This window comes from Mustela nigripes, chromosome 4 (genome assembly GCF_022355385.1).
Source record: "Mustela nigripes isolate SB6536 chromosome 4, MUSNIG.SB6536, whole genome shotgun sequence".
In the NCBI taxonomy this organism is placed as follows: domain Eukaryota; kingdom Metazoa; phylum Chordata; class Mammalia; order Carnivora; family Mustelidae; genus Mustela; species Mustela nigripes.
In genome coordinates, this window is record NC_081560.1 from 165,365,502 (window position 1) to 165,391,121 (window position 25,620).

Consider the following 25,620-nt stretch of genomic DNA (forward strand, 5'->3'; position numbering starts at 1 on the left):
AGGGAAGCAGGCTCCCTGCTGAGCAGAGAGCCTGCTTCCCTCTCTCTCTCTCTGCCTGCCTCTCCATCTACTTGTGATTTCTCTCTGTCAAATAAATAAATAAAATCTTTAAAAAAAAAAAAAAGAGAGAGAGAAAGCCAGAAAGCACCCAAACTGATATGAACTTAATATATAACAAACAAAGTAAAATTTTAAAGTAAGGGAAAAAATCACTACTTCATTAGTGTTGTTGGGTTTTTATGTAACATGTTCCCAAGTTTATAAGAAAGAAGGGAGGGAAGAGGAATATACATGTCTAGAAAGAACATGACAAGTAAATACTCTAAAACAGTAAACTAGCAGGGGCACCTGGGTGGCTCAGTGGGTTAAGCCTCTGCCTTTGGCTCAGGTCATGATTTTAGGGTCCTGGAATCAAGCCCTCCATCGGGCTCTCTGCTCAGCGGGGAGCCAGCTTCCCCCTCTCTGCCTGCCTCTCTGCCTACTTGTAATCTCTCTCTCTGTCAAATAAATAAATAAAATCTTTTTAAAAATCAAATAAAATATATTAGTAAACTGGGTCCCATTTCCCCTCACTTACTGGGGATGCTATAGGACAGTGAAGGAATGGTCAGACCAATATACTGGTCTGACACTATAAATTATTTATAAAATGAACAATTAAAAAAATAAAATAGTTAACTGTGGATAGTCATCTTTGTGTGTTATTTTCTTTGTGTTTTTCTGTATTTTCCAATTTTTCTACACTGTAGTATTTTGGTAAAGAAGAAAACACTCATTAAAATAATAATAATGCCTTTAAAAAATAAAATAATGCTGGTGACCAAACTGGATTATCAATGGAGAAAAAACTGATTTACATTATATCTCATAACCCAATTTAATAAATCCCCCTGACATGAAAGTGAATTAAAAAAAAAATTTTAAAGACTTTATTAGAGAGAGAGGGAGTGAGAGCATGAGCAGGGGTAGGGGCAGAGTGAGAAGCTAATTCCCAGCTGAGCAGGGAGCCCCTATGTCGGGCTTGATCCCGGGACCCTGAGATCATAACCTGAGCCGAAGGCAGATGCTTGACTGAGCTACTCAGGTGCCCCTTAAAATATTTTTTTAACTAGATTTTAAAGCGTTTAAATGTTAAATGCTGCACAGAAGAAAAACAGGAGATTAAAATGAAAACAACAGAGTATATACAGGGAAAAATGAACAATACTATAGGTACAAGTTTTATCTCTAAAACTTTTAAGGGACTGACAGAAATCTACCAGAATAATACCCAGTCTCCAATGCCCTCTCATCCATAACTAACAGCAGATAAGAACAGTCCCACTGTGTCCACAGAAAAGACACTGAGGAAACATCCCACAACGTTAATACAGACATGCATATTAAAACAATTATTACAGTGCACCTCACATCTATTATTAGGTGGGGGAAAAAGGAAGTTGGCTTTGGTTTGATGAAAGTTTTGGGTTTGGTTATACATGGCGGGTAGCACACTGGTACAGCCCTTCAGGAAGGAATTCTGTCTAGGAGAACTGTTAAATGACAGCTTCTGACCATTTTCAGCACTAAATCACCAAGAAATAATTCAAAAGAAAAAAATATATTTTTACAAAGATATTTATAGTTGCGGCTATATATTTGAGCTAAAACCTGCAAGTGGCCCAGATGTTTGTCTGTGGGGGAGAACAGTATACTCATGCAATGGATATCCTGCCACTGGAAATGACAGATGTGGGAACTGCCAAACATTTTGGAAAGGACCATAGCGAGCGATGGTAATTTTAAAATGAAATTCAATTTATAAAGATAGAGGTGAAAATACGCTACATAAAATTAGCCTCCGTAAACACACCAGAAGAGGTAAATAAATGGTGCTTTGCAAGTGAGTTTCTAGATCTTACATATTTATACAGATCTCTCTCACATAATTGTTGATCATTAGATCTCTCAATTTACCTTTAACTAAATAGTAGAATCAATGAAGTTGTGGGAAAAGCCCAGAATGCACACTTAGGAAACTAGGATCTGAATCCCAGTTCAACCTCTTATTAATTATAGCATTCTGGTGACCTGACTTCTCTAACAGCCAATACCTTCCCCCAAGAAATGAGGACAGTATTTCTCACAATCATGGTTTTTTAAATGACAACTAAAACAAAGTACCGTGTAAGTACAGAAAACGTCCATTCTTTTTACATAAATATAAATACAGGTAGTAGTTAATACCAATTAATAGTGTCATCCCTGAAGCTGATCCAATAACCATTTATTTTTCCCCTAACTAATTAATTACAATTATTAAAAACTGTTCCAATGTCAAACAGTAGTCCTCTTTCAGGCTGAATGATAAGGATTTGAGTGTACACACATTAAAGCTAAAATATGTTAGTGAATTTATCACTGGGTGAATGCGGTCCCTGGTTCACAATGCTAGAGAGCAAGCCTCGTGATCAGATGGAGAGAGAACTAAGCAGAGCAAAGGACAGTTAACAGGATGGACCAAAGAATTAAACTCTTAATGAGAAAGATCAGACTCCCTGTCAAATTTTCTCTGCAAATCCCTCCCAGGTTATAAAAGAAGACATCCTCTGTAGCTCACCTGTCGTCTGGAGTTAGGTCCAAGTTAAGAGGTAGAGATGAAACCAAAAATTGAATATTCTGGATCACAGCAGGAAGGAAGCGAGGGGGGAAGGATCAATGTATTTCCTGAACTGGGTGAAGGATAACACTTCTCTCATCTCTCTGATCACTTAACTGCCATTTGCTGACACTTTACTAAGGGTCAAAGCACTGCCCTAAGGGCCTGATCACCCCAGCAACAAACTTTCAAAGTTGAACTTTAAAAGCTGCTGCCAAACAGCAGGTGCAGGCGTCCTCTCCCACAACCTACACCATCCTCAAGACACTTGGCTCTGGCCCTTCAAAATCAAATTTCAACTTTGTCAAGCCACTCCCTTTGGCTCTGACTTGAGAAATAGTGCCACTTTGTTCAAAGCAGCTTAACAACTCAGCTTTTTCATCCCTTTTGTCCACTTCATCATCCTTGATGGTTAGTTTCCCTAGCTGGTGGCGAAATCCTATGGCTTCAGCACCTGAAAAACCAGAAGGAATAAAACAATCTTTCTCTGAAAACAGGTACCCATCCTCTCCTCCCTCCCCCCTTGGGACCTGTCACAGTCCGGTCAAAGGGGCTGGTAGAACAAGGCAGCAGACGTGCCTAAGAAGACAGGAGCAGGTGCCCCTTGGAATTCAATAAGGACCCTTGTTCCCACCTTTGAAATGCTCTCCGGTTGGCTGTTTCTCCAACACACTTGCTGGTTTAAAGTGGGGGTGCTCCCCCCGAAAATGATTAGTGCCCTGTAAATAAACCTCTCACAGGGCTGTTAATGCGGGGTTAGAATCTCTAACCAGCCTGTGGGCCTGCTGGAACTCCCATTTTCCCAGCCCACCTTCTCTTGCCTCAGGCTCATTTTCCACTCGGGCCCCCTCCCTCTCCGCTTTCCGGCTCTTAGTCACCATTACAGTCTGACTGCATTCCTGGGCGCAAGACCTATTTTAAACAAAAACAACACAACATGCCCCCGTGGTAAGCTATGGGGCCCCTTAAAATCTTGGCAACAAGCGAGTCCAGAGGGACAGAAATTAATCTAGGCAGTTATCTAGAGTCCCCTTTCATTTCACATCTCCTCCCTCACCCGGCAAACTCAAAGCAAATAAATAAACCTAGTCTGAATAAAAATGCCTTGTGCTGAAGGAACGGAAACACAGGTATCTCAGGGAGGTCGGAGACTCCTGGATCCCAACTCAGTTTTCCTCCCTGCCCCATCCTGCAGTTCGGCTCCCCTGGATGCCGTGGAGGCCACCGCCCTGCATAACTGGCATGACTTCCATAAGCCTCAGTCCCTGCTGATTCTAGAACGCTGGCAAAGGTGGGGAGCCTGTCCACAAACGGAGAACAAGGCCACCTCAGGGCGCCCGGGGCTAAGGAGGGGAGACGGGACTACTCAGGATGGTGCTCATGGCTTGGAATTTTAACCTTGCCTCTTGATTTATTTGATCCTGCTTTCCAGAAAGATTGTCCCTTGTATTGCCTGTGCCTACCCTACCTTCTACCAGTACTAAGAATTCGGCTCTAATGTACAAGTATTTTTTTTTTAATGTAGTTAATTTTATTCTTTTTAAACCACAAAATAGAGTACTTTGGTGGTACAAACGTTGACTTGTCACAGTCTGGCCAACAGTTCCCATCTGGGAAGGAGGTAGTCACTCAATGGCCAGAACTCCTGAGGGGTCCCTTTAAAATGCTAACACCCAGGTTAAAAGACTCAGGCAGGCAAGGGCCTGGCGCAGCAGGCAGTGCACAAGTATTTAAACAGCCCAAGACAGGACACTCTTCACTCTTCATTTACACTTGCACTGGATTAAATCCTCCAATGGCCTCAGCAGCTGAGGCCTATAATTAAAATTTTTTTAAATTTTTATTTATTTATTTGGTTGTTTGTTTGAGATCAAGAGGGAGAGAACAAGCACAAGAGGAGGAAGGGGCAGAGAAGGAGAGAGGAAGAGAGAGAATCCTAAGCAGGCACCACACTCAGGACAGAGCCGGACATGGGGCTCAATCCCGCCACCAGGAGATCGTGACCTGAGCTGAAATCAAGAGTCAGACACTCAACAGACTGAGCCACCCAGGCACCCCAAATAAGATTTTTTTTTTAATCAACGAGTAATCATTATATTGTGTTAAACTGCTTACCCTTCTGGCCAGGAAACAGGGACACAGCCCCAACAGCCAGGGTGAAGTGAGACTGTTCCCCACCGTGATGAGAGGACCATGTACAAGATGAGGCAGCAGACCCACCTGTCCCCCTGCAAGGTCTCACCTTGCTCATCCGACCGTACCTCCTGTGGTTCCACAGCACACAAGCAAACTCTGGCCAAGCCCATCTCTTCTACATTCGTTCCTACCCTTGTACCTTCTCCTGAATTGTCAGCACCAGCCTAGCCTGTCCCAGACAAACGCTTGCTTCTCTGTTCTGGGCACTAGTCAAATTCACCCATTCTGCACGATCCAGCTTCCACCTCTACTTCCTAAGTCCTGCAAACAGTCCTCTCCCTCTCATGTGAACCCCTGGACTGAACGTACTACAAACCGAGGCACTGTTAACTTTCTGCGGCTTTATGTCTTGTTTGTCCAATCCAGTCCTAAATTCCACAGAATAAAGTCTTAGCCTCTTAGTACTTCTAAAAGTACATCCCAACCGGCATGCGGCAGAGCAGTGGTACACCAGAAACCCCGAACAATTGTGCCATTACACTTTAAACAATTTCTAGAATTGACTTTCATTCAACTCGAGATCCACCCACTTTCATGAAGATTTCAGACAAACCACTGAGCCACAATATGGCCCCTGGCCCAATTTGCTGCAAATAAAATAAAGATAATGTGTCTGGAGGAAGGTATATGAATGGATATAAGAGAACAAGATCAAGGCAGTAAACAGTTCTACTCAAACAGGAACATACCAGATGGTGAATAAATAAATATACAGGTTTTCAACTTTCTAAAACTTGTTTTTTTCAAAGAACTTAACCTTTTAATCCTTTCATGTACTACCAAAAAATTCTAACACCATATAAAAGTATGTCTTAGACACAAAATGGGAGGACCCTAGGCCTATCATAACAGGTATTTTGATAGCTACTGTTTAGGAACCACTTAAGTCTTTTGGCAAGTCACACTTTCAACAATACTTGTAGCTTTTCAGGAGCCCAGACACACTACCTTCTTGCTCCAAAGTCCCTTCCTAAAAATGTATAATACACCACACCTTTAGGAACTCAACCAAAGCCTCCAAATTCTTATGCTACAGAAACTTGAGGGAAGGAACTTGAGCAGATAAGTTACCTTAATGTGGTACCACATGTCAAAGCTGTCCAAAGAAGTTTCAGAAGCTCTAGGCATAACCTCAATTCATAACCCTGAATATAGGATTTAGGACTGTGTTCACACTCACCTTCATTTCCTCCTACTATTGGTCAAGTTCTGTATTTGCAAGGCACTTAACTGTGTATGTTCTCCAAGATGTTAAGAGATATTGGGGCACCTGGGTGGCTCAGTGGGTTAAAGCCTCTGCCTTCAGCTCAGGTCATGATCTCAGGGTCCTGGGATCGAGCCCCACATAGGGCTCTCTGCTCAGTGGGGAGCCTGCTTCCCCCCCACCCCACCTGCCTCTCTGCCTACTTGTGAGCTATCTCTGTCAAATAAATAAATAAAATCTTTAAAAAAAGAGAGAGAGAGATATTAAGCAATGGGGAAAATGTATGGTCAAACTCTTTTTAGACAATGCTGGCTGAAACAAAATTAAACAGGTCTCTTGACTGCAGGACTACTCGGTGTCTTTCATTTACCAACAGGCATTGTGAACCTCTAGGAGAAGCAATACGGAGCACAGCATTTCCCATACTCATTTGATCACAGAGTAAGTTTTTTCAAGAATCCCACAGTACAACTTTCAGAAAGGCTGATCTAGCAGTTTCTGAGCACAAACAACAGCAAGAAAGATGCTACTACTTTTTGTGAACAGGCCATCCTCTCAGTGAGTCATGAATTAGGCACTAGCAGCTTCACACGTGGACTTTATTCTCATACCTTAAAAATGACTTTTCCCTGGGCTCCCCATCTGAAATGTAAGGAATAATTACACTGCTCTGCTTCTCAGGGTTGTTTTTTATTGTTTTTAATCTTGCAACTGTGTTCCATATTAATCACTAAAACAGGTTCTCAGCCCAAGTAGCCAGGCTTCAAAATCCCTGGTGTCCTTCCAACCTGGATGAAGGGATGGAAAGAACATGAACCAGACACCACCCAGAAAGTTTTTACATCTCCAGTTTCAAGGCCAGTATGATAAAGTCAAACTGCAGCCGAGGTACTGGATAAATGAGAGGTTCTTCTTTAGTAACTCACTTCTAAAGAGACTCGGCCCCTCTTGGGCTCACACGGCAGCACCAGTATCTGAATCCTGACTCACCTTTTCAATATGGACTTTCTTAACTGCCTCCCCCCACCCCACCAAGAAACATGGGAGGTCAAAGCTGGAACTACAGGAAAGAAAGAAAAAGATGTCCTGGAAGAAGACGATTTCCCCTTCTCTGCAGAGAAAGAACCCATTACAAGCTCATGAGCAAGGGAAATATCATTCCTGCTCGTGAAAGAGCTTTCCAGGAAAAGTATCTCAACATATTTACTATAAAACAATTTAATTTCCCTGTCCCATCACCTGCCACCCCATCCCCGTTCCCCCCAAAAAGCCCACAGATTGTGGATTTCCTCTCATTCTTGGCAGAGTTACCAGAAGAAACATAATACCCCCTCCGGAGTGCTCCCAACAGCTGCTGGAACAAAATGGGGAGCTGGGGGTAAACTTCCAAAGCTGCCTCTAAAAAGGACCATTCCCCCTGCCCAACCAGGCAGCCGGTGAACATAAGACTTGTCTTTCCCTACTTTCTTAAAGCAAGGAGAGACCCCCAAAACGACAGCATCCCCTAGTTCAAAACATTTGCCTCCACCCATCTGATCTTCTCAACTTGACCGTAAGCTGAACGCCGTGTATCGTTAAGCCCCCACTCCGTGTCTTTGCTAACATGCATTTCTTGAAACAGTCCTCTACTAGTATCTTTTATTTGTTTGCTTAACCCACCAACTTCCAAGTTTGGATTTTTACCAAACTCCTCGTCAGTATAATCGCCTTGTCTCTGTCCACCTCCCCAAAACCACATGCCTTGTACACACACACACATCCCTCCTTTCAGGTCAAAAGCCTTGAAAAGCAAAAGTCTAGGAACAAATTCAGCAATGACTAACTACACCATACCCCAGCCCTCTCCCTTTCACCAGACACTAAATGCGCTTCGGTTCTGGTAGAAAAGCCCCATCACCAGGCAGGGGAGAGACTCCCCCTACTCTTCAGCCTCTCAGCTGAGACCACCAACAAAGAAGTTCATGAATGTCAACTGGGAGCAGAGGCGATATCTCTCTCTGCTGAGGAGAAACTGGATGGAGCCTCTAGCATCATTCCCCAAAGGTGACAGCCGGGGTTGAGTGAAGACCGTGAAAACTGTACAAGAGCTGAGGGAGAAAATATAATGTAAGGAATGATTCGGAATCAGGGGCAGAAGAAGGTGGAGGGATGAACTGGCTGACCCCAAATGTCTTTTCCATCTCTACCTCCTATGATTCTTTGACCTCCAATTTTGTGCTGCAGACAAGGAATGGAAAGTCAACAGACGTGGCGATGTTTTGAAAGAGCCTGGCGGTCTGCTCTTGTCATTTAGTGGCCCTTGCGTGTATTTTTTAAGGTGTCTCTAAGCCCTGTCCTCATTTCACAGTTGTCACCTTTCTCAGCAATTTGAGCTTATGTCAAATACCAAAAAGAAGGAGAAGAAGAAAGAATGTACTGGCAATTAATTGTGAGCTAAAGAGGGGCAGCCCAGGGCCCATTGGGTGGCCCAGACTTCTAGGGAGGGCAATGAAGATGGTTTGGGTCTAATGGAGAACTGACTCAGAGCTGAGACAAGGCAGCTAACCCTCTAACAAGAGATAAATTCTTTCTGCAGATAGTCTCATCCTAGGCTTTAGATCAGTTCAAGCACTCACATGATTTGGGATTCACAAATATACTCTTAATTAGCACAACCGCCTCATTTCCACTGATTGTAACTGGATTTCCATCTGAATTCTGTTCAAATCTGAGCAAGACTGCTGAATAGAAAGGACTTTCCTCAATAAACCAAATCTGAGGCTCCTAGGTGGCTCAGTCGGTTAAGCATCTACCTTTGGCTCAGGTCATGATCCTAGGGTCCTAGGATCGAGCCCCGTGTCGGGCTTCCTGCTCAGCCGGAGAGCCTGCTTCTCCCTCTCCCTCCACCTGCCACTCCCCCTGCTTGTGCTCTCTGTCAAATAAATAAATAAAATCTTAAACAAAAAAGGAAGAAAGGAAGAAAGAAAGAAAGAAAGAAAGAAAGAAACCAACCAAATCTTTGGATTCTCAATCTTGTCTGATGGTTAACTCACCTCAGATAAATTCTGGAACTGAGCCAAAATCTGTTTCTGTAGATTAGAGGCGTATGCCAATTTTCCAGAAAATTCAAAACTTGACTCTGTCCTCACTTTTTCAAACAGCTGATCTCATCTTAAATTTTCAACATTTACTTGCCTTAAGAAGAGTCTACCTAAATACTCCCTGTTCCAGAACCAGAGATGAACCCAGCGCTAGGGTCAACCCAGAGTTAAGGTTACATTGTCACGCAAAGATAATTCTTCCCTATTGTCTCAAGAATAATTTTTAAAAAATCTTTATGGTTCCTCAGTAACTTCACTGTCATTTTGATTTCAGCAGCTCACAATCTTTACCTGAGGGGAAGGTGCTAGGCACAGAAAATTCAAAGTATGGGGCAATGAAATATTTTCAGAGATCTCGTCCCAACAGGAGCTGCTCATTTCACAGACTGTGAAGACTCTAGATTTCCTCCATGTTTTTGCCTTGAATGTTAGGAAATTCATCCCCTACCACTCAAGTTTTGGAAGACTGGAAAGGATATAAGCAGCACTATATTCTGACATGGTCTTGGAAGAAAAGGCTTCTTCTTTTCTTCCAGTATTGCACTGGGAGGTACTAACTGCACTAGACCGTTTCCTGCTTCCACAGGTGTATTGTTTTATTTATTTTAAGCCTGTGGACTGAACTCAGCTTTTATTAACTCACAAAACGATTCAAAATAAAGCCTTTCCAGAAAGGCTAAAGAGAAATACATGCAACTATGAAATTTTCAATCAACTACAGAACAAGTTAAGTGACTCCCCTTCCTAGGTAAGGCAGGAAGGCAAAGGAGAAAGCCTAAGCTATTTTAAGTTGCTAATTGTTTTCTGAAAATCACTGTTCAGACCTTAAATGTAACCAGGCAGCAACGCCTTCTCCAGGTCAGAGTTAGGAAAGGAAACTTTATGCTTTCTAGACCCCAAAAATGCTCTTAGGTGCAATCATTTTAAAACAAACAAACACACTCTGCTTATCTGTATCCATCTGACCACTTTGGACGTTAATCATCACTGAAATAGATACCCTGTTCCCCAGCCTCAAAGAGCTCCAAGTCTGCAAGACCCTGGCTGAGGAATGAATGTACATGCCAGGGCAAACCCCTCAGAGCCTTACTTCCTAAACACCCATTGTTAATTCTAGGCAAATCTACCACAAGTAAATGCAAGGCGTACCAGCTATTGCGCAAAGGATAGCTAAAATAAAATTCAAGTTTGAAAACGCACAGGACTTAATTTGGGAGGAATTAACATGAGACTGACCAAAGTATCTTTAAAAAACTCTTAGATTATATAAACAGCTATACTGTATTCTCTGTTCTTGTTCATTTTCAGTATTAGAACTTACAGATAGCACCTCTGCTCTTCCACCTGTCATACTGTCTACTTCTTGCATCTAGCCTTCATTATAAACCGACGGGGTTAAATTTCACTCATTTGCTCTTGAAGACCGAACTAGGTTAGCTTCCCCCCTACCCTTCAGGGAAAACTTAAAAGACCACTATATGAAACATTTCCTTGATTTTTATATTAAAGATATTTCTATTCCCCCAGGCTTCATAAAACCTTCAAAGAAAACTGATTTTAAACCAGATGACTGACTCAAACTGTTTTTGTGTTCACTTTTTTTTTAAAAGCTCACAATACCTACCCATGTTCACTGTTTGGGCAAGAGGCCTGAAGGGAAGCAAATTATTTGTTTGTGGTTTTAAAGTGGCCAAAATGCCTTCAAGCACAAGTATAAGACCATTAACAAATCACAAGGAGCCAAAGCAGTTCATCTTACTAAACAAAGCTATGATCAGTTAGGAACAGCCAAACTGAATGGGACTTGCCCTGGGCCGGAAGGTCAGTAAACCTTAGCAGTTTGTGTTTCTGAGAATCAAGAGGCTCTTACAGCACGGAGTACAGACCCTAGGCCCACAGGTTCTGCTGTCATGCTTCCAAAAACATTCAGGACAGGTGAGAGAAACTAAGCTTTGCATGTGTGTGTTTTCTCCCACCTCCTGTCTTTCAGTAGCACCTCCAATTCAAACCATCTCTTTTGCTAAGTATGGACTAGAGAAGCCAAGCAATGAAAGAGTTCCATTTCACAACAATTTATTGAATACCTACTATGTGCTGGACACTGTGTTGGTTATTCCGCATTCATACATTTAAGCCTCATTTTACTGGGTAGTAAAATGCAAAAGTATAAAATTCTTTATAGATGATAAAACTCAGGTCCAGTGAGGCTGTGTAACTTCTGATTAAATGAAGTTTTGTGCTGTGCTCATAAAAACAGCCCACTGTCCAGTCTGCAGTTAACTAGTCCAAATCATAAACTACTGTCCTGGGGTACCTGGGTGGCTCAGTGGGTTAAGCCTCTGCCTTCGACTCAGGTCATGATCTCAGGGTCCTGGGATCGAGTCCCACATCGGGCTCTCTGCTCAGCAGGGAGCCTGCTTCCTCCTCTCTCTCTGTCTGCCTCTCTGCCTGCTTGTGATCTCTGTCTGTCAAATAAATTAAAAAAAATAAAAAAATAAGAAAATAAATAAACTACTGTCCTGCCACTATTCAAGCAGCCATAGTCTCATTATACTTTGGGCCCAGGCTATCTGACGCCCTTAGAGGACTGGGGTGTATGCTGGCTCCCTCCGGGGATGACAACCACCTCTCTTGGTGGCTTATCACATCTCTGCAGCTGTCCAGAAACAGACCACACTGGTAAACATTCTCTCCACCTGCTGTAACACGCATAACTTCTTCCCTCAACTCAGAAAACATGAGCAGTGACCCTGCTCTTTATCAAGTGCTGTGGTAAAACAACTTCCCTAGAAGGTCGGAGATACCCCATCCTAGGGCATGGGCAAGAAATCAAAACACACATGGCTAATAAATAATAAAGGCTATCACCTGACAGTCTCAAAGCACTTTATACTATAAACTCATTTTCATTTTGTTGTTTTTGCTCACAGAACGAACACTCATTCCCATTATCTCTCTTTTAGAGCATTTGAAAAGGAAAGAAAAATAAACATCAATTCTTTCATTCATTCAGTCTCTATAAGGAAAGAAAGCTTTGCCTTAGCTGGCTTGGGTTTCAGTCACTTTAGCCAACTTCCCTTAAAGGTCAACTGATCGGTCCTTTGAAAGAATTTTTCTTATAAGAAATGAAGGTAACAAGACTGCATGCCAAAAGATCCCAAAGAATCATTATCATACTAGATAACAAACCTGACTAGACAAAATCATACCAGAATAAAAGTTAAGCAAAATAATCAGGTTCAAAATTTACAAAAGATTATAGTAACCTTGTACATCATTAGTAACACCCAGGTGAAAAACATACTGAAAAAGAGACTGCATTCACAATAAAAACAAAATACATAACATATACAGGAATACTTAGGAAAAAACTTGACAACAGATATGTAAGAACTTTACAGTAAAAACAACAGAAACTTTTGAAAAGGCACAGAATTTTTTTTGCTAGGGAGTTGAATGGGAGTGGAGACCTAACACACCACATAAAAAGGATAAATCTAACCCTAACCGATAGCAGATTCTACCAAAAAATAACAATATTTAAAACAGTAGGAAAATGGAAAAATATATCTGCAGAACAAAATGAAGTTCAGATGTGTGTGTGTGTGTGTGTGTGTCTATACACACCTAAACTTAATGACTGACAACATAAGCTTTCTAAAACAAAGTGAAAGAGAATTATTTAACAAAAGGTATAGTGATAACTAGGTTTAGGGGGAAAAAAGAGAAGGTAAACTCACCCTTGCACCAGAATAAAACTGATATTGATGAAAGTGTTAACTATCTTTAAAAAACCAAATATAAGAAAGCCAGCAGAATATCAAAAAGAAGATTCATCAGGTCTGTGGAGAATTTGTAAATTTCTCAGCTTTGGGGTAAAAAAAGAAAAAAATGACAAAAGACCGACAGATTCTGACATATTTAAGTGTAAAACTTCTATAGGCTAAAAATAGGAAAGTAAAAAGGACTGGAGAAAATATTTGCATCAAAGATGACAGATGAGAGTCTAGTATCTATGACCCACAGGATTCCAAATTTATGAGAAAAACATCAAGACCCCAATAATAAATGGGCAAAGACTATGTACAGATGATCTCACAGGTGAAACAAACACATGGAAAAATATTTATGGGGGTCAGTAGTTTAAAAAAAAAAAGCAAAAAATAAAACTTTGGGATACAATCATATGACCATTTTAGCAGATTTTTAAATTTTCACATGCAACTGGTTTAATGATTCTTTGTTGGTGCCACCGTAACTTGGTAGAATTTTACAAACCATAACCTTTGATCCAGTAATGCCCATCTTGAGCATTTATCCTAAGGAACTAATTTAAAAATGTGTGGTATGTGACGTATCTCAAAAGCTGTTACCCAAAAATGCTTTATTCATTTCACTGTTGTCTATAATAGCAAAAATCTGGACACGACATTAAAGTTTAATATTAGAGGAATGTTTTTAATCTCATTATGATAGAGTTTACAAACATTTATTATGCACCTATTCTGGCAGGATCAGTAAAACAGCAACTGAGATGGGGGAAGAAGTATGCAACTAAAAAGTTATTTTAAATAAAGGTGGTGCTATTATAACACTTTGCGGCTTAAAGAACTAATGTTGTTATACTGTTTTAGAATTACTTTTTAAAACCATAATTGGATGGAGTTTTAGGTGCAATCTAAAAAGCTTTTACTCACCCAATTCTATTTTTTTTCCCCCTTCCTATTCAACAGCTCAAATGGCTCAAGTACGTTTTCCACTCACAGGTCTCAGATCCTACCTAAAACAGGCCAGACTGCAGTACCATGCCTTGGTATACCACCTGGACCTAAACCAGTCCCCTGCCATAAGCAGGCACTCTTTTTTGTATCATTCTGCCTGTATCAAGTCAAACTACAGTTGGCACTTGGCCCAGGGGCCTTCTTTTCAGGTCTGAGTCCTTTTCTCCATATTCGATTTTATCTGAATCCTGCAGCCTAACAACCTTCAGAAGAGGGGGAGCGGGTGAATGTCTGTAACAACGTTCTGATAGGCCACACAGTGGCCTTGTAGGACCCAAGGAGGCGCCAAGGAAGCCTCAGACCAGCCTGGCTCCTGGGGGTACTGAGGAACAGGGCCAGTTACCTTCTGCGAGGGAAGACACAATTACAAGCTAAAGGCAGTGCTTAAGATGGCTAATTGTGAGAAGCTGCCCAAAGAGGGTACCGACTGAGGGATGCTCAAGGGAGGCTTCCTGGGGGCGAAGGGGGGAGGGCTCCGATAGGAGAGGGGCCCTTGGGGAGGGGTCCCCGCCGAGGCCGGCTTTGGGCCTCGCCTTCGGGGTGCGACATAACCCCGGGCCGACCAGGCCGCGGCGCCCCGCCCTTTCCCGGGACGCCGGCCGGCCCGGGGCGGGGAGCGGGCGGGTGAGCGGGCGCTTACAAGTCGGTGCCGAGCCGCGTGAAGCCGGAGTTGAGCGAGGCCCGGGCTATCCGGCGCCAGAGCAGGTCGCAGCTGGTGAAGCGCCGCAGCCAGCGGCACACCTGCGCCAGGCGGCCGAGGGCCCGCATGTCCAGGTAGGAGCAGATGAGCAGCAGCAGCTCCTCCGGCAGGCGCAAGAGCGCTGGCCCCGCAGCGGGGCGGCCGGCCGGCTCCCTGGCCGCTGCCTCCTCCTCGGCCGCCGCCGCCACGGCCACCCCTGCCGCCCCAGGCCCTGCGATGCAGCCCCAAGCCTGAGCCCCTCGTCCCTGCGCTCTCCCCGGCCTCGCGTCCTCCCGCCGCCCAGGCCTGACTTTCCATTCCTCCTCCTTCCCATCCCCTCTTCCTCTAGCCTCCCTCCCCGCCCCTGCGCTCCCCTCATCTTCCCGCACGATCCTTCTCGCCCCTTCCTCCACGTTTCCGCCTCTCTCTCCTTCCTCCCCCGGGCCTGCCCTGGCTCCCGCCTCGGCCCCCAGCCCCGCTGCCTCCTTCGCTTTCTGCAGCCCCGGCTTCCCTTCCGCCCCGCTTCCTCTTCCGCCCTGCCCTGCTCCAGCTTTTCCCTTCCCCTTCGCCTTCCTTCGCTTCCCCCTCGCAACCCTCCCTTCCTGCAATTTCCTCGCCTCCCCGCCCTCGCCTTCGCCCGGCCCGCCGTTCCCGGGCGGCCCCGGGGGGCCCTGGCTGCCCATGAGCGGCCGCGGGCACAGCCCGAAGCAGAGGCGAGCTGCCGCGGCCGCCGCCGCCCCAGGAGGAGGCGACACCATGTCGGACCGGGTCACATGGTGGCGCGGGCCGAGACCTGGGCCCGCCCCTCACACCCGCAGCCGTGGAGCCGCTGCGGGGTGCGGGCCAGGCCAGGGAGCGGGCCCCCTCCCCCATGGGCAGGGCCGCCGGGAGCATCGGATGGAAGCACATGCATTCATTCTTCTGGCATGTGAGGCCGGCTGCGGGGCGCCGGAGGCCCCAAGAAGAGCTTCCGCCTTCTACGAATCTACCTAGTAGTACCTCTGCCCTCAAGAAGCATCCACTTGGGTGGCCTTCCCTCTCTAGGAGCCCTCCTCTTCCCTGGGTGATGCCTCCTTTCGACAGGCCACTTCCCAGGGCCCCGGACACCGCAGCCCTGGGACTTGGCACTTTCCCTGGGCCGGGTCCTCCCGCAGGGTCGGAACCGCTCAGGACTGTGAGTTGGTGTTTTAGACATTTGGGGAGGCTGCAGTCCTCTAGGTCCTGAATCAGTAACTCCCAGTGCTGTTATTAGGAAATGACAAAACCTGGGGCTTCTTACTATTTACCACACAAGTGCAAATGGATTCTCCAAGGTCACCCAGGAGTCCTTCCCCAACACCACGCATTCCATTCACAAGGGCACCAATCTGAAGGGAGAGCTAAGAAAACCCTACTGAAGTCTTCGCAAGCTGTCCAACACATCCTGCCAGACCCTTGTAGCTACTGAGTATCTGAAAGGTGGCTGCTCCAAACTGAGGTGTGCTATGGGAAACATACAACAGATTTTGAAGACATATAAGAAAAAGCATGTTACTTACCTTAATACTTTCATGTTACATGTTGAAATGATAAAGATTTTTGATGCACTGGGTAAATAAAATATATTTTAATGTAACTACTAGGTAATTTATAGAGGCCCCTGGATGGATCAGTCAGTCGAGCATCAACTCTTGATTTGGGCTCAGGTCATTACCTCAGGGTTGTGAGATGGAGCCCCCATCAGGCTCTGTGCTCAGGGGGTAGCTAGCTTGAGAGTCTCTTTCCCTCTGCCCCCCTCTTGCCCACACTAAATAAATTTTAAAAATCTTTTAAAATAAGGGGCGCATCAGTCATTAACCTTCTGCCTTCAGCTCAGGTCATGATCCCAGAGTCTTAGGATAGAGCCCAGAGTTGGGCTCCCCCCTCAACTGGGAGCCTGCTTCTCCCTCTCCCGCTTCTGCTCCCCCTGCCTGTATTCCCTCTTGTGCTCTGTCAGATAAATAAATAAAATATTTAAAAAATAATAAAAATTAAGTGCAAATTAAAAATTAAATAAAACTGTACATGTGACTTGCATTTATGGCCCCAACTGTTTTTCTATACATAGCACTGGACTAGGCCGTAAGATTTGGGAAGAAGATGACTAACCCTGTGTAGCCTGTACCCCAAATCCTGTTTGAGCATTTTATTTTGTATTTATATCTGAAGGCCCGTTTTCAGGGAGCAAGAATGAATGGGAAATCACCTCTGGAAATTATTTGATATCTAGGAGAGCCAAGGGGAGACCTAGGAAAGCTACGACACAGCATTATTATGCTGCAGAAGCATCGTGTAACAAGGTCAGACCGGAATCTGGCTTTGCCCTAGAATTACTTTTTGATCTTAGCAAAACAACAACAAAAAACCCCACCTATCTTGGCCTTTTAGTGTTCTCAGTTTATAGTGGAGATAATGCCTCTGCCTTACTTTCGAGGGATAAATGAGATGATCCCTGTAAAATGCTTTGAACTCCTCTAAGAAAATGCTCAGTAATAGTTACAGGTCAAATCCTGTTACAAAAAATATCCTTAAAAAAAAAAAGAAAAAGAAATGCAACAAAGGCTTTGAGTAGAAAAAGATTTCCAAACTCCAGCCAGTGGTTTACTTAAATAAAAATAATATTTGATATGATATTCAGTACAACTAAAAAATTTAGACTATCTCTTAAAGATGATTATAAAGAAATTTATTCATAGGTATCCTACTGTTAGAAGGTTTGAGGCAGGAATACTACAAACTGAGGCCAGGTCATCAACTCAACATTTATTGATTTTGCTACATTTATGTACCATGAGCCATGATGGAAGGAAGACAAATGAATATAGCATATGGTTCTTATATTTTGTGTTCAGATTTAGATATATTTGTAATTTCTTATTATTTGACTATTTTTTAACCATTCCTCTATACAGTAAAGCTGAGTTTATGCATATGACCTAGTTTTACTGGAGAACTAGAAGACACAAAAACTTATTTAATTAACCCAACATAAATCAAGTCAAAATCCACCTTCACAGAAATGTAACTTATTCTTTACCCTATGTTACCTTTATTGATGGAGAAACTACACCATCATTTAAAAACATCAAATCACCCTCTTTCACACTCAAACTAGAAATCAAGTGAACTGTTTGAACTAGAATTTATGGTTTAATGATTCACCCCAAAAAAGCCTACTATGTAGAAAGGCAAAGCCAAAATGGAAAATTGGCATATGTTCTGTTACTTGGTGGTAATGTGTATCCCTAAAGTCCTGAGCATGAGAAGAAACCCAGGTAATTTTTACCTCAAAATTCTTTTTTTGGGATAAAGCACTTTAAAAAAAAAAAATCAACTATGCCTGAAAGATGGGTTTATAATGAAAATAAATGTATATATTCTTCATGGAGTACCCGAAATAAAATAAATATATTAATATTTATATTAATATAAATATATTAATAGTTCCCCAAAAGGGAGATAGAAAGAATACAGTGGACTTCAGAATATTTTTAAGAAAAGTCATCAACTCCCTTGAAGTTCAAATTCAGGAAGCAATCACAATAAAATAACGTAGAGAGTGAAATTTACCTTTATTTTTATAAGGCTTTTTATTAAAATTTTAATTTGCATACTAATAAGTAAACTGAGGACATTAGACTACTTTCAACATAGTCAGAAACATGGAACGGAGAATATATTAAAACTTAACACTCAGGGCACCTGGTTGGCTCAGTTGTCAGGTGTCTGCCTTCGGCTCAGGTCATGATCCCAGAGTCCTGGGACTGAGCCCCGCATTGAGCTCCCTGCTCTGCAGGAAGCCTGCTTCTTCCTCTCCCTCTCCCCCTGCTTGTGTTCCCTCTCTAGCTGTGTCTCTCTCTGTAAAATTAAGAAAAACAACCACCTTAAGACTCAATATGAACTTCATATTGGGTATTTAGAAACACTAGCATTATTTACTTTGAAAGAGGATTTTTAAGTATAGAAATAAAGTTCTTTGTGCATGTCCATGTAAGTGATGTGCATAGTAGTAACTATTGCTGTTATAGGTGATAATGTATGCTTGGGATTGTCAACAATACTAGAAGTGTGTGTTCCATCCACTCTTATAAACATAGGAGGCAGTCTCAGACAGGAATCTATGTACCCATTGGTCAAAGACTCGGGGCTCCAGCCTTCAACTTTAGGAAGTGGGCAGATTTAACAGAGGAATCATTCTGAGATGAATTAGAAAGAGATTATTTTGTGAATGATAGTTTTCAATGGCATATACCAGTTCAGATGCTCATCATTATTCTTATATAATAATAATAGCTTCTATTTATTAAACACTATTGATCAAGCACTATTACAAGAGCTTTCCATGTATTATCTTGATCCTATCAACAGTCAAATGAGGAAGATACTATTAACCCAGTTTTTTGCAGGAGATGAGACTGAGGCCTGTGGCCTCATGGTTCCTAACTGGCAGTCTAGCCCCAAAGCTATACTCTGAACCATGCCTTTACCATACATAGCAGAGAATGGAAAAAGACACTGAATTCAGGGTCCTCTGAGATCCCTAGCAACTGATAGACACACTTAATAGTAGTATACTTCACCTCTGACCATCAAGCAATTCTGGTATCTAAATAAAAGTTGCTTCTAAGTAGTTAAAGGAACTCCTTTCTCATCTACAACACTTTCTAAGAGTTAACTATGTAGACCTCCAGCCTCTTAGTGCTATCCTTAATCTTTCTGCAAAACTTTAAAGGGACTTGTAGGAACTAATCTATCTTGCAAAAGAACATTTAACTAAAGTTTAACAATTTGCTTCAGCTTCAATTTCCTTTGTTAAATTTAAATAACAATATATGGGGGCACCCAGTTGGCTCAGTCAGTTAGGAATCTGCCTTCAGCTTAGGTCATGATCTCTGGGTGCTGGGATCAAGCCCCACGTCGGGCTCTCTGCTCAGCAGGGAATCTGCTTCTCCCTCTCACTCTCTTTCTGTACTCTATGTCTCTCTCAAGGAAATAAATGAAATCTTTACAAATAAATAAATAAAATAACCATATATGTATGGTACATATTATATAACCCCTTTTTGTAAATTTATCCCTGTTTGTAAATATGCAAGGGGAGATTTTGTGAAATGATGCTAATAATGGTTCTTTCTATACCATATAATCTAATAATTCCACTAATGGGTATGTACCCAAAAGAAACAAAACACTAATATGAAAAGATAAAGTGCCGCTACATTTATTACAGCATTATTTACAATAGCCAAAATACAGAAAAAACCTAAGTGTCCATATACAATGGAAAAGGAATATTATGTAGCCATAAAAAGGATAATATTAGGCTACTTGCAACAATATGGATGGACCTAGAGGGTATTATACTAAGTGAAATAACTCAGACTGAGAAAGACAAATACCATATGATTTCACTCATGTGAAATCTAAAAAACAAAACAAATAAATAAACAAAAAGTAGAATCAGACCTATACATACAGAGAACAAGCTGGTGGTTGCCAGAGGGGAGGGGGAGGGGAGTGGGCAAAATAGGAAGGACAGTGGGAGACACAGGATTCCAGTTATGGAATGAGTAAAGTCACAGGAATAAGAGGCACAGCATAGGGAATATAGCCAATAACACTATAATAGCGTTATATGGTGACAGATGGTCACTACCTTGTGTAAGCACAGCATAACATGTAAAGAAATTGAATCAGTATGCTGTACACCTGAAATTAACACAATATTGTGGTCAACTACACTCAAATGAAAAAAAAAAATTGTTTAAGCAAGCTCCAGGCCCAGGATGGAGCCCAACACAGGGCTGAACTCACAACCCTGAGATCAAGACCTGAGCTGAAATTAAGAGTTGGACACTTAACTGAGCCACCCAGGCACCCCTCAAATAAAATTTTTTTGAAAAATAATGGTTATTTCTAGGTAATAAATTTTTAGGTTTTACTTTGTACTTTTCTGTATTCCTTGATTTATTTAAAGAGGAAGCATGTATCACCTTTACAAAGTCAATAAAGCCTATCAAAAAAAAAGTCGTCATGAGTCCAAACACACCATGCAATAAGAAAGTTGGAGATTTGAAGCCTAAATTATTACCAGAATTTTTTTTTTAGATTTTATTTATTTATTTGACAGAGAGAGAGCTCACAAGTAGTCAGAGAGGCAGGCAGAGAGAAAGGGGGAAGCAAGCTCCCTGTGGAGCAGAGAACCTGATGTGGGGCTAGATCACAGGACCCTGAGATCACGACCTGAGCTGAAGGCAGAGGCTTAACCCACTGAGCCACCCAGGTGTCCAACCAGAATTTTTAACTAGCCACCTAAGTTTCATTAAACTTTATTTATTCCATCTAAAATGTGTATCATGTATTAGTAAAATAAAGAACAAATTAGAGTATTAGAAATGAGAAGAGGGGGTCCTGGGTGGCTCAGTGGGTTAAAGTCTATGCTTTTGGCTCAGGTCATGATCCCAGGGTCCTGGGATTGAGTCCTGCATTGGGCTCTCTGCTTCAGCGGGGAGTCTGCTTCCTCCCCGTCCCTCTGCCTGCTTGTGATCTCTGTCAAATAAATAAATAAAATCTTAAAAAAAAAAAAAAAAAAGAAAGAAACGAGAAGAAATAAGAGGTCTAACAATGCATACTGTATCTATAAACACAAGAGCATCTCACAAATAGAAGGATGGAGTCTAAAGTTTTGGTTTCAGAAATTATCGGGTTGGTAGTTTATATTCATCATGTTAGATATACCACCAAGATCTTGTTTTTTTAATGAATCCACCATCTTTGTCCTATTCAAAGACAAAAGATTTTTATTTCATATGAAACAACTTTAAGGTAACTGGGTGATGGGCCTTAAGGACAGCACTTGAGGTAATGAGCAATGGATGAATCACTAAATTCTAACCTGAAACTAATAATACACTATATGTTAACTAAATTGAATTTAAACAAAAATAAATAAATAAAAAGGACAGTCTAAAAATACTTTCTGCAGAAAAAATACCAGAAGGAAATACGAACAAATGCTAGAAATGGATGCTTGTAAGAGATGGAATCATGGATAGTTCTACTGCTGTTGCTTTACACTTTTTCTGCATTTTTAGGTCTTCTGCAGTGAACATGTATTACATAATCAGTTCTTGAAAAATCCTAATAAGCATTTACATCTAAATGTAAGAAATAATTAAATTAGTTCATTTTAATATTTTAGTATTAGTTCATTTTAATATTAAATTATAAAATAAAGTATTAAAGTATAAAAATAAAACATTAATTTTATACATCATCCATGCAGAAGAATCCCTAATAATTTGTGTTCTATTTCGTCTTCACTAAGGCAGAGTATTAACTCTCACCCACTCCTAAAGTGAGGGCTGCACATAGCGATTCCTTCTAAAGAATACAATATGGAAAGGCCGGGGAGAGTAAACTTATAGTGGAGAAAGCTGACAAACACTATTTCAGCCAGGTGATCATGGTCAACATCAACAGTGATAAGTCATGTTGATAGGGGATACCCTTGATATATTGTGATGAAAATGGTACTTTTTTTTTTCTTTAAGCTTTTACTTATTTATTTGAGAGAGAGAGAAGGAGAGTGCATGTGGTGGGGCAGTGGCAGAGGGAGAGGGAGAAGCAGACTCCTGGCTGAGCAGGGAGCGTGACACAGGACTTAATCCCTGGACTCTGGGATCATGACCCAAGCCAAAGGGAGATGTTTAACTGACTGAGCCACCCAGGCACCCCTGAAAATGGTGCTTTATCTCTGTGGCATTCCTCCCCAAAACCTATAATCTCAGTCTGATAATGAAAAAAAAAAAAAATCAGACAAATCCCAACTGACAGACATTCTACAAACTAACTGACCAGTGCTCCTCAAAAATGTCAAGACCATCAAAAACAAGGGAAGTCTAAGAAACTGTCACAGCCAAGAGGTGCCAAAGGAGACATGACAGCTAAATTTAATGGGCTATCCTGGAGCAAAAAAGAAAAAGGATGTTAGATATAAACAGGAATTCTGATTGGTCCATTAATCATTACAAATACATGATACTGGGGTGCCTGGGTGGTTCAGTGGGTTAAAGCCTCTGCTTTCAGCTCAGATTATGATCCCAAGAGTCCTGGGATCGAGCCCTGCATCGGGCTCTCTGCTCAGCAGGGAGCATGCTTCCCCCCCTCTCTCTGCCTGCCTCTCTGCCTACTTGTGATCTCTGTCTATCAAATTAAAAAAAAAAAAAAAGAAAGATTCATTTTCCATAAGGACAGATATCATTCCAAGATACTGTCCTAACTTTACAACTATGAGAAAATAGACATTTCCAAGTACCAATTTTTATAGAAATGATATTATGTATTTAAATATATAAATGTAAATATACACACATATATACAAAATTTAAGGACTCCATACTCCACATGTATAATGAGTAGAACAAGGGGGTTGACAGGATACAAAATGTAACTGTGGGGAAGAGAAAATAGATTCCCAGATCTGCCAGTTAGATAATGTTATCATTAATCTGAGATAGCCTTCTCCATGTCAATAGGTGATATAGAGTACACCATCTGCATTAGGATAAGATAAACTCCTGTGTCACCATGTGGCACCAGAATTAGTGATTTTCTGATCTCTGTCAGTAGGAAGACTCATTTGGCACAAGATGATAGAAGATATAAAACTTAAAGATGAAGGAAACCACAAAATCTTGTGAAATTTTCATCATCAACTGGGGATGTCTTTAAATAAATAAATATATACTTATAAACCAATATCCACACAAACATACATAGATAAATAATGGGCAGCCAGCTGGCACAGTCAGGTGAGCACCAACTACTGGTTTTAGCTGAAGTCACGATCTCAGAGTTGTGAAATCAAGCCCCACATGGGGCTCTGCACTCAGCATGGAGTCGGCTTGGGATTCTCTCTCCCTCTTCTCCCCTCCTGTCCCCCCCCCCTCTAAAATAAATAAATCAATCTTTTTTTCAAAAAAGAATACATGGAAGTATGATCTTATAAGTTCTCTTCTAAGGAAAGAGTGATAATTATGCTCTAGAAAAAAATTTAGTATTTTTAGTAGTTCTGGAAGAAAGTGCCAGATCAAATATAAATATTCAGCTCAGGTCATGATCTCAGGTTTATGAGATTGAGTCCTGTGTCCCACATGGAGCCTGCTTAAAATTCTCTTTCTTCCTCTCCCTCTGCCCCTCCCTGCAACCCTCCCTCTCTTTAAAAAAAAAAAAAAAAAGAGAGAGAGAGAGAGAAACACAAAAAGCAACTTTTCTGGAGTTTCAATTGCATTATTCTGAACAGATGGTGGGGTTGTATTCAGTTGTTAAATATGAACAAAACTTTGGATGTAAGTAAAATAAGAATAAGTCTTGTTTAATTTTTTTGGTTTTTACTTTAGTAAAAAAAAATGGATATACACACACACATTCATATACTACATCAAGAGAAGTTATGGCTTTTGTACTAAAATTGCACTGTTATCCTTGAGATCCTGTATCAATGCTCCTTAAAAATTATATATTCTATATAATGTGCCTATTTTCTTTTCTATAGCGGCTGTTTCAAACACAAATGCAGAGATGAATGAGGAAAATCCCCTACATTTAAAATCCACCATGGAGAGAAAAGCAGGAAGAGGTCCAAGCTAGCCCCTAGGGATTTTCCCAGGTTCAGTAGATTGACCTGGAAAACAAGGAGTACAGCTTGAGCTCTTCTTCCTTTAACAGCGCAAGCACTGGTCAGAGAAGTTTCCAAACACATGGAGCTTAGTGAGACCACCTGCTCCTGACACAGGACAATGGCTACTGGACCACCAACTCTGTTGCTTCAAGTCAACACCAGCTCTCTTTTACAACAGATGACAGGCTTTCTGCCAGAAGAGTCTCCCAGTAAGAGTGAGCAAAGAAAAGCTAAACTTCTATATGCAAGAGAAGATCATAAATCAGGAGCAAAATGAACACATTAAAAAGCTGAAACTGAACTTGGTCTGAAAGTAGAACCAAACAATAATCACACAGATATCAGCCCTACTCAGGCAGAGTTAAGAGTTCAAATCCTTACTTGGCAATGGCATGGGCTTCCAAGTGCTATGGAGCCACCAATAAGTAGAGAGAAATTTCCTGCCCATGCATGCTTTAAGCATGACCAATCTCAGGGCTACCCTGGACCTCTTCCTGCTTCGGGGGATCTAATCTATAACCTCCCAAGAGCTTCAGCATTTAGACCACTCAATAATAGGAGAGAAATCACAATGGTCAGGTCCCACAGCTTGCCTCGCTCTCCCAAAAGAGCTGAGGTCAAGTAGAAGTTCCAATTTCTCAGTTTTGCCTCCTTAGTCATATATGAGATAGCATGTCGAATTGGTTTTTAATTAGAGGTGTATGAAGCAACATTTAATAATACTTTGTAGGTTAAAAGAATTAAAGCTCATATCAGCTATTGGAAAGAAATTCTAAAACCAGAATCTTATGTTAACCCATATAGAAAAATCAATGAAAATTGGGGTTTTAAATGTTTAAGCAGTCATGTCATGACACAAACCAGGTGGGATCCATGATTATACTGAGAGGAAATAATTCAAAAAATCATTCCAAGTCTTGACGTCACACATCTTCCATAATGCAATTTTTTTTGAAAACTATAAACCCATATCCCTTTGGATTTTTTTTTTTACATTTTTAATTGTTTAGAAAATAAGTCTGAAAATTTGTCCAAGAGCCCTCCACGTTTCAACTCAGTCACTTACTTACAGCACCTAGGATAGAGTTATAGATACAACCTGTGAAGAAACAAGCCACTGACAGACAAGAGAAGCATTTGGAACATATCTATATACACTGTTTTTTTTTTTTTTAAGATTTTATTTATTTATCAGAGAGAGAGAGGGAGAGAGAGCGAGCACAGGCAGACAGAATGGCAGGCAGAGGCAGAGGGAGAAGCAGGCTCCCTGCTGAGCAAGGAGCCCGATGTGGGACTCGATCCCAGGACGCTGGGATCATGACCTGAGCCGAAGGCAGCTGTA

General features: G+C 41.7%; 1 protein-coding gene across 4 annotated transcripts in view; it reads right to left on the reverse strand.

Moving 5' to 3' along the window:
- The window catches only part of FBXW4 (F-box and WD repeat domain containing 4), an 81,965-nt gene extending 66,614 nt beyond the window's left edge, over positions 1-15,351 (reverse strand). The window contains exons 1-2 of one of the 4 annotated variants that reach the window (XM_059398394.1): positions 3,273-4,355; positions 2,600-3,092 (exon numbers count right to left, since the gene is read on the reverse strand). Coding sequence is in view for 3 of the 4 variants with exons in the window: in XM_059398393.1 (XP_059254376.1) it covers positions 14,540-15,336 (797 nt within the window). In the remaining variant the exon portion in view is untranslated. Of the gene's footprint in view, positions 1-2,599; positions 3,093-3,272; positions 4,356-14,539 lie in introns of those variants that run through there. The other 3 variants (XM_059398392.1, XM_059398391.1, XM_059398393.1) reach the window with 3 other exon arrangements.
- Positions 15,352-25,620: the final 10,269 nt, after the last annotated feature.